Genomic DNA, 9288 nt, shown 5'->3' with positions numbered 1-9288 from the left:
ATTATGCAATTATACCTGGATGGTATGATTATAGGTGGTATTATTTTCATTGTTTTCTGTATTTTTGGACATGTTTACAAATAAATAGGTGCTATTTTTATACTTAGAAATTAGTTATTTAAAACTATGTTAAAATAGATTTGGGTAAGAACCACTAACCACGGCGTCCCAAAGCTTAACATCTAAGTTAGTCTAACAGGGAAACGAAGTGGCGGGGAGGCCGTGGTTACGAAGGTGCAGAGTAAGGAAACACAATTGAGCACCACACACTGTTTTCCGTTTACAGTGATGATACCAATACTTAGCCCACCATTCTCTTTATTCCAAGTATTGGGCATACAGAGGCAGAAATACTTGGAATTTAAGGATCCTTAAAACAGGAGCTGCTAATGAGTCCATTTCAAAGCCTGACTTGGTCAAGCTTTGGTCTGGAAGTTTACACCTGTCACCTCCTTTACAACTCATAGGCGGTCTTGTTGAAAGCCCCTTAGGCTTCCATCTTCCACCTGGTTTAGAGGACAAGTTCCCAACATACTCATATACTAGTTCTACCAGAGACCCTGAGAGACAATGTGGAATTTAAGAGGAAGCACTTTAGATGACAAACTATAGTGACGACAACTATTTTCCCAAGAGGAAATGTAGTTTTCCAGCATGCCGGCTTGGAAGGGCCAGGTGTAAAGGGCAGTCCTCATTAAAGCTACCGAGCTGGTTCTTACCTCTGTCTGTACTCGGAGCTGGTTCGAAAGACCTTCTTTGTCCTGTAGTAACCTCCTTTCAGAGTTCTTGAGCTTTTCCAGTACATTTTTCACCTCTAATCGTTCCTTCCGAAGTTCTCCAACCCCCTCTGACTGACCCAGGAGCTCTCCTTTATGATGTCCTAGGGACTTAAGCTTTGCATTTTTGTTGGGGACCACGTGGGTTATAGCAGCTTTGGGAACTAATAACCTCACAGCTTCCACTTCCACTGCTTTCTCGGTGAGAACCTTCCCCAGCTGCAGAACTCCTGGGCTCTCTGACGGAACAGCTTTCTTTCGTGGACTGGGAGGGACGTGGCGCTTTACGGGGTGGACTCCAGAGGTGACTTCAGACTTAGGGGGTGCCTCAGTTTCCATTCCATCTCCTGCTCCCCGGATGGGGGCTGAAATGAGGGTGGCTGAAACAGGGAAAACGACACCAACTACTCACTGAAAAGAAATGCTGGGAAAATGCCAAGACACGCTTTATGCTACATTGAGAATTACGGTGCTAAAAAGAATGGGAAAAGTTCAGAGTAAAAAGTACTTTTGAAAACAATCATGTATCAAAGAAAGATGAACAAGGTCCTACAAGTTCCAGCTTCCCTTAAGTAAATGATTTCTCTATCGGTAGAAAATGCGAGATCTGGAAGCAGGGTATTTGGTTCTGACTTCTACTTTGCTAATATGGCGCTAGGTAAACAATTTACCCCTCCGTGAATCTGTTTCCAAATCCGCACAATGGGAGACGGTAACCACTCTGTGCTGCAGGGCTGTGCTAAGAAAGAACAGAACACGATATGATCAAGTGCCTGGCACACTGCTGCTTGAGCAACGCTGACCAGTGTCCACTTGTATACATTTTTTGGGCACCCCCGGTGTGTATATATTTATGATTGTTATATATTTTATATATACATCTTCAAAACCATACAGGAAACAGAATTCCTAGTTTTATTTTAAAAAGCCAAAGTATGTCCTTAGTCTCAATTACTATATCAGCACTATGTCTTGATAAATTAAATACTAATTACTAATTAATACTAATTAATTAAATATTAATGATATTTTGCTATAACCCATGCAGTTAGTAGAACAATTTGGTAAGAGTAATAATAAAGTTTTATTAAAATTAGACTATTCTTAAGGATTTCTGAGGTGTAAAGCCATATTAAAAGAGGGAATACATAATATATAAATATTTCAAATTCAAGCAAAGACTATCATCACCTTGGTTCCTGGATCCTGGCCCTAGAAATAGAATTCACCATCAAAGAACCACAGGAAATGGTAAGCTTGCTCAGGATAATGTTAAGAATATAACTATGAAAAAATTACCTGTCAAGTTGATTTATAGCAAAGGAAATACCTAATAGCATACTTTCCTTAGGTTTATTTATTAGGTTTCTCTATTTTAATAAGCTTATTTTTCTTCATCCAAACTTTGTTATATAGATACAGAAACTTCAGAGTAGAACAGATTATCGTCAGACATAGTCACATAATTTCTGGTTTAATAATACAATATTTTTAAAAACATTATATTATTAAAAGATATTAAGAAAAAATTACCTATATTGTCATCACCCTAAAATAACTTTTCATTATTTTAAATTTCTTCAATATTTTTATATACTTACAATTAACTTTATAAGCTTAAGCTTAATATATTTTTCTATTTTGCTTTAGTAATATTATTCATTTTAATGACTACAATATTCCTTCAAGTTAATATACATTATCTACTTTTAATTATGATTCTATTGTTGGGAATTCAGACTTTCCAGCTTTTCACTGTAACGCTTTAGTGAATACTTTTATGACTACAGATTTTTCTTAACTCTGAATTATTTCTTTTGAATCAATTCCCAGGAAGAGAATTAATGTGTCACATGAAGATCTGTACTGTCAAACTGCCTCACAAAATAACTCTACCAATGTATCAGTAGATCCATTACTTATTGTCCTTGTTTAGTTTTGTGTTTTTGCATGCTCAGGACCTATGGTTTAATACGATACTTCAAAGTAAACAACAATACATGGAAAGCGTTTAGAATGGTGTTTGGCACAGTGAGCACTCATTAAATGTTAGCTCCCATTGCTTTTACTATTTTATTCTTTAAAAACATCCCTAATAAACACTGGATCTTAAGGGGAGAATGAAAGCTTAATTAATTTCATAAAATATAATTCTGGCTTTTAATCTTTTATGCTAAAATCATACAAAGTTATGTCACTAGAGTCGAGGACTATTTTTTCATTTAATAGATTTTTGGGGGAATTGTTCCTATGTATTTAGTAATGTACTCAGAATCCTAATATGTTAGTTAGACAGGAAGTGGAAAGACATAGGGGCATAATTAATTTGGTCTACTTTAAAAAACATTTTAGGTTAGAGAAAATGTTTTGTCATTTATATAATCAGTGTTACCTAAAACATCCCTTGGGCTTTAGGACTGACTCCATTTTCAAACAGATGACAGTGATTCCTCAAGGTGAAATAAAGGGTTTGATGTCTTAGTTCATGCTGTGACACAGGGCACGGAGAAGGAGAATTTCTATACTGTTTTAAAAATAAAGGTCTGTTCCCATGTTCTTAAAATCTGGTTTTAAGTTTGTCTAACTCTGTCTATTGCAAATTTAATTTTATTGCTAAGACATTCTGGAAGTTAAGAAGTAATGTAGAATCATGAATTAACTACAGATTGAAACATTAATGGGTATTTAACAGAAATCTCTTTTCAAACAAAATATGTCACAAAATTCCAATCATGAGATTCAACCAACTTGGTTCCACCTGAATCTACCCGTAACTTTATTTAAAATGTTCTACTTACTCAAGCATTTCTGAGCACTGAAGTTGTACTACAATATATATCACATCTCTGTAACAACAGGCTTCTAGCTAATGTACGCGGGCAAGCAGGCACGTGGGAGTCGGGGCCGTACCTTTTCTCACCCAGCAGTTTACCTTTCGTAACTCTCCTTCTCCTTGTGACTCACACAGAAACCTTTATTACATATGCAGCAGGCACAATCCAGGGCACATTCATGAGTGGGCAGACAATGATGGATGGTACCAGCGCCATGAGTATGAGTAATGCTTAGGTAAAGCAACACATCAACCCCTGTTCCTCTCCACTCTTTGAAGGGAACCAGCCAAACAAATTCTTGTAATGGAGGTCAAATAGCGAGAAGCATAGAATTCTTTTTTATTTGCGCTAACCCATAGCTTAAGTGGGATTCAGTTAGTGTTCTCTATTACCAAGCTGATCACAAGTGTCCTGAGGAGGCCTGAGGGCTGTCATGTGCCAACCCCTGCTCTAGATGACTGAGGCAAAAAGAGTATGATTTTATACTCTCTCATGAAACATTTGTGCTGTAAATCTATGAAGACAGACACTCCAAGTCAGAAAGAACACCAGAATAACTGAAGGCCCTGCTGCCACACACTGTGTGACCTGAGGCAATTCCGTGAACGTGGCCCTCCTCTCATCCCTCAGTGTTTTCAGAATAATACAAATGCCAGAGTGTTTTAAAATAATTTCTCTCGCAGACTAGACTGCTGGGAGCTCCTCAGGGCAGGGGATGCCTCCCAGTCTTTGCATCATCAGCTTAATGAAATGGTGCTTGGCACAGAAAAGATGAGTAATTACTCACTGAGGCTCGTAACGTTAACACGTCCCCTAGAAGACTTCATTTTAACATCCAATAACTAACTCATTTAAAAACGGCTTCATTTTTTCCCCTCTACACTAAATCATTAGTTAATAACTCAGTTAGTTTGTTCTGAAATAAACTTTTCAGAACATGTTTTATAGCAGATTCAGCTATAAAACAGTCAGACAAATTAGGGATCGTCACGTGGTAATTCTAAATCAATATTCTTTTACATGTCACCAATATCACTTAATAAAGTTTAGTTAGTATTAAATGAGAAAAGTATGCTATGGATTTTGGACCTGAGAGTGAGGCCCACATTTATGACATGGAATCCATTCTTTTTGTCGCAGGCTCCATGAATCACGAGTCCCCTGGTGAAACGAGTGTGGGGGAAGCAGCCGACTGTATCTCTGAAGCTCCACAGGGTACATTAGTATATTAAGGGCTCTGAGAGGTCCTGTTGATTATAAGCTCTCCTTTCATCCAGCATTTCCCAAATTTATCTGCCCATGGAATCCTTCTTCACCTAATACCTATCATTCCACACAATTAGTATTAAAGTTAGGCTATTTTATGGAATTTTAAATATTTAAATACCACAGACGTTCCTATTTGGTCCATTTTCACTAAACTGCCTGACTCTAATACATTTAATTTTAATTTTGATATTGCTTCTAAGAAAAGTTCTGGATTAAATTTCTAATTTTCTAATTGTTCCTATTTATTGCATGTTCCCTTTCAAAAACAGCCCTAGCAGCAAGGATACATCTCTCTAATAACAGTATTGCTTGAACGTCTGCTGAGAAGAAGTTCTGTCATTGTAAACCAATCTCGCATCTCTTCTGAGGCAGTTACAGGAAGTGCAGACAACTGACAAATGTCAACCATGAAATACAAGTACCTTCTGTTCACTAATTATATTAAGTAGGAACAGGACAAATAGCTGAATAATCTACCTTACTGGAAAATGAAGATCAAATGAAATAATGTATGTAAAAATGCATTATAACTCTAATACTCATTACAAACAAGCAATAAAATAAAAATGATTAAATTTCACAGAGGCCCTGCAATAATTAACTTTTAATCACTAATGATAATATTGTATTTGATTTTTGGTTTTTTTGCCAAGCACCATGCTAACTGCTTTTGCATTAGTTACCATTTAATCGCTCTGATTTCCCATTAACCCCCCGTTTATTATTTTCATTACAGTTTGTGGTTTGCTTATTCTAATACTATAAAAGTCACATAGCTAATGAAACTCAATTAAATATTTACTGGCATGATCTTCTCTTCCTTGCTTCCTAAACATAGCCAACCCCCCTTTAAAGAGTTTGCTTTTGGAGGTCAGCTGCTACAAAGCTGGCTTCTAGAAAGCAGTTTCCCATCTCTCACTGACAGCCCCAACCTCGAGAACTCACTCCATCCCAGAATTACCTGAATTAGGACTGCATTTTGGGACATGCTGAGATTGTAACCTATGTCTAAGTGAAGATAGCATGCTGTAAGGGTCCGAATCCAAGGGAAGAGAGATAGAGGTAGATTTGGAAGTCATTCTAATACACAATTACTGAAGCCCTGAGCGTAGAAGAGAAAGAGGGCTGAATAACAATATTTAAAAGATAAACCAGAAGAGGAGGAGGATGAAAAAGAAACAGAGACACTATAGCTAGAGCAGTGATGTCCAACAGAACTTTCTGCAATGCTGGAAATGTCAGTAGCCACCAGGCACATGTGGCCACTGAGCACCTGAAGTGTGGCAAGTGGGACTGAGAAGCTGAATTTTTAATTTTAAAAACATTAATTTAAACTCAAATAGACACATGTCATTAGTGCCTTGGACAGTGACAGTCTCCAGAGCAGGCTGAAAATGAGAATGATGTCATGGAAGTCAAGGCACGGAAGTATTTCAAAAGGCGGGAGAGGTCAGCAGTATGAAATGCTATCGAGAAGACAAGCGAGGCAAGACTAAAAAGTAACTTGTAGTTAGCAAGTGTTATGAGTTGAACTGTATTCTCCGCAAATCTTCGTAAGTAGAAGTCTTGACCCTCCATACCTGAGAATGTGACCTTATTTGGAAACAAGGTCATTGCAGATGTAACTAGTGAAGATGAGATCATGCTAGAGTAGGGTGGGCTTCCAATCCAATATGATTGATGTCTTTATAAAAAGGAGAAATCGGCGCAGAGACACGCACAGGAAGAATGCCATGAGAACATAAAGGCAGATGTCAGGGTGATCAAGCCAAGGAATCCCAAAATTTGCCAGCAAACCACCAGAAACGAGGAGAGAGGATTGGAGCAGATCCTCCCCTAGTGCCCTCAGAGAGAGCATGGTCCTGCCGACACCTTGATCTTGGACTTCTAGCCTCCAGCACTGTGAGAGGATATACATTTCTTTTGGTAAAGCCACCAGTTTGTGACACTTTGTTACAGCAGCCCTTAGTAAACCCAAGCAACAAGAAAGAGGTCTTTGATACCTGCTGGTTGTTGGTCCACCTTCTTGTTTAATCTTCCAGCGGACAGAGAACACAGCTTAAAACTTTGCTTTTACACTAAATGTTCAACAGTAGTCATCTAATAAGTGCCACTGAATGACGTTACTATTCAACTACACATCTGAAGTATTGAAATGTAAGCAATGCATTACAAAACAAACACGGAGAGATCTGAAACACAGATGACTCCCCAGGACTCTATGAGATTTCGTTTCCTGGCTCACACATTACTTTGTCCTATTGTCATAAATATCATATTTTAAAAACAATTATCATCAAAAGAAGACGACTTACCTTTAGTTTCTAAACTCTCAAGAGTAGTCATTTTTAAGCAGTGAAAATGCACCCCAAGACCTCTACTGAAAAACCTAAAAATGTAAAAAATGAAAAAAATTAAAACAATACCATATAAACACATTTACTAAGTCCCTATCATTTAAATATGATATTCTACTTGCTTCTGTATTCAGTAACGTGCATTTAGAAAGGGGGTGTTGTTCCTCATATCCCTTCTATAACCTGTGATATTGTTATGGCTACCAAATGTCTCAAAAAAAAAAATTAGGGGTGGCTTACTTTGAAATGTCTGCTTCACTGTCCTCACCAGTATGCTCTAAATGATGGGATGTATGTCCTGATTTTAGTTCAGAAATAGCACCGAAGCTACTGTAGGGGCTTTTGTATCACTGATAAGGCAACAGGAGTTTTAAAGTAGAGTAACAACTTTCTCAGGAGGCATAAAATTGCTCACTATTATCAGAGAGGGGCTGCTGCTGAGATGTTTAGCAAGCAACAAAAATACTCACGACGACTCCGTTTACACTTTCTCGGTAATAAAACTGAAACGGCATAGCTTATGCTCTCAGAAATGTATACGTGGCCTTACAGCATAGACTAAGATTCACCGGAGAACACGAAAACGGAGGCGATCCTACTGCCACGTTAATATATTAAGAACTGTACGCTACACGACAACTGGTTTCATCACAAAAATGCCCGCTCTGAATACTCGCTATAACTGGACGCTCTTCCTCAAGTTACAAACGCTCCTTCTACTGCTGTGAAAACAGGTCTCCAAAAGCCCCTTCGAAGGAGCAATCAGCCCGGAAAGAGCGCTGGGAAGACGCGCAGCGAAACGGACGAGCACAGCAGGTGCCTACCGGCAAATACCGAGGGTGTGCGGAGGGCAACAGGCAGGAAGGCGGCAAGTGGGACGCGACACCTTCTGCCGTCCCGGGAAGTCGCATCCCAAGTCCCGGTCTGAACAAGCCTTCCTGGCACAACAGGCAGCCTTTCCCTAGATCCAAGGAGACGGAACCCCCAAACTCTCACCTAGACCTCGGTCCCTGTCTACATCCCCCCCCCCCCATCCACCAGCCCCTTCTCGGTCTTACCTCTGAGGTCCCCACCCTTCCTACGCCCGGGGGCTTCGGCTCCGTATCACTGGGCTAACTTCCCCGCGCAGCCCTCTTCCATTCGGAGGAGACCCGCCCAGGCCTTCCAGACATCAATCAACTCGCTAACAGTCACTTCCGATTGGTTCCTCAGGGTTTCGTTTCCGGGGCGTTTCCAAAAGGAAAAGGTACACACACGCTGTGGTGCGCCTAAACGCAAGTAACACAGGCCTTTCGGTGTAGGGCTTCAGGAAGTGAAAACTGGGTAGATGTCTATTTAAAAATTAACTTGGGACTATTTGGATCCCGACCGCAGACACGCTTGAACTTCCGGGTCATCTGTCAACCGAACGGAAGTGATGATTCAGGAAGACGTAGGCGGCGTTCCGTCGCCCCGGGCCACGGCGTAAGGGGGCGGGTCTGCCGGCCGGGGGGGCGGAGCTTCCGTCGTTCCCAGCGATTCCAGGGACGGCGGAGCGGGGCCGTGGCGCACAGCGTCCAGAAGTGGGCGGGTGTCTGTTGCCAGAGTAACCGGGCGTTGGAGTCGGTGCTGGTGTCCTGTTCTCAAGGCGTTGCCTGTTTCCTTGTGCTGAGCTTGAGACGATGGTGAGTGCCAGGCGAGGTCAGAAGTACGGCTTCGGGGTCCTGGTTACGCAGCGTCCCGGGCCCAGGGCCCGGGGTGTATGGGCACCCAGGGCGTCCCCGTCCCTTCCAGCTGCGCCCCATTGTCTCTTCCTTTCCTGGGGCTGTCGCTGCGGTATCCTCTGTCTCCCTCTGTCTCGCAGCCCCACTTTGGTACTGCTGAGCCTCTAGGTTAGAGAAAGTTTAGGGGTAAGACACCGAGTCAGAATAGGTGAAACATTATTTCGAACAAACTTTTTAAATGTTTGCATGTTCACCATTGCATTTTCCAAGCTCTCCGCTTCACCCTAGCGCGCTTCATTTCTGAGCATGTGGTGGTGTGTGCATGACTGACGGCTCCCAGTCTCCCTAG

The 9288-nt window shown here is 40.9% G+C and overlaps 3 protein-coding genes across 6 annotated transcripts in view; 2 read left to right on the top strand and 1 right to left on the bottom strand.

The window, feature by feature from the left end:
* CCDC181 (coiled-coil domain containing 181) overlaps window positions 1-5443 on the top strand; it is a 31122-nt gene extending 25679 nt beyond the window's left edge. For 3 of the 4 annotated variants that reach the window (XM_019647441.1, XM_019647476.1, XM_019647465.1), the window contains one exon: window positions 4751-5443. The gene's annotated coding sequence lies outside the window, so the exon portion shown is untranslated. The remainder of the gene's footprint in view (window positions 1-4750) is intronic. The other variant, XR_002124590.1, reaches the window with a different exon arrangement.
* The window catches only part of BLZF1 (basic leucine zipper nuclear factor 1), a 10793-nt gene extending 2175 nt beyond the window's left edge, over window positions 1-8618 (bottom strand). The window contains exons 1-3 of the mRNA XM_019647512.1: window positions 8295-8618; window positions 7195-7268; window positions 720-1156 (exon numbers count right to left, since the gene is read on the bottom strand). Coding sequence (XP_019503057.1) covers window positions 720-1156; window positions 7195-7225 — 468 coding nt within the window. The 5' untranslated portion in view covers window positions 7226-7268; window positions 8295-8618. The remainder of the gene's footprint in view (window positions 1-719; window positions 1157-7194; window positions 7269-8294) is intronic.
* An 86-nt stretch (window positions 8619-8704) lies between these two features.
* The window catches only part of NME7 (NME/NM23 family member 7), a 151542-nt gene continuing 150958 nt past the window's right edge, over window positions 8705-9288 (top strand). Inside the window, exon 1 of the mRNA XM_019647564.1 lies at window positions 8705-8900. Coding sequence (XP_019503109.1) covers window positions 8898-8900 — 3 coding nt within the window. The 5' untranslated portion in view covers window positions 8705-8897. The remainder of the gene's footprint in view (window positions 8901-9288) is intronic.

Source organism: Hipposideros armiger, unplaced genomic scaffold, assembly GCF_001890085.2.
Source record: "Hipposideros armiger isolate ML-2016 unplaced genomic scaffold, ASM189008v1 scaffold_6, whole genome shotgun sequence".
Taxonomy (NCBI): Eukaryota; Metazoa; Chordata; class Mammalia; order Chiroptera; family Hipposideridae; genus Hipposideros; species Hipposideros armiger.
This window is presented reverse-complemented; position numbering and strand designations above follow the sequence as displayed.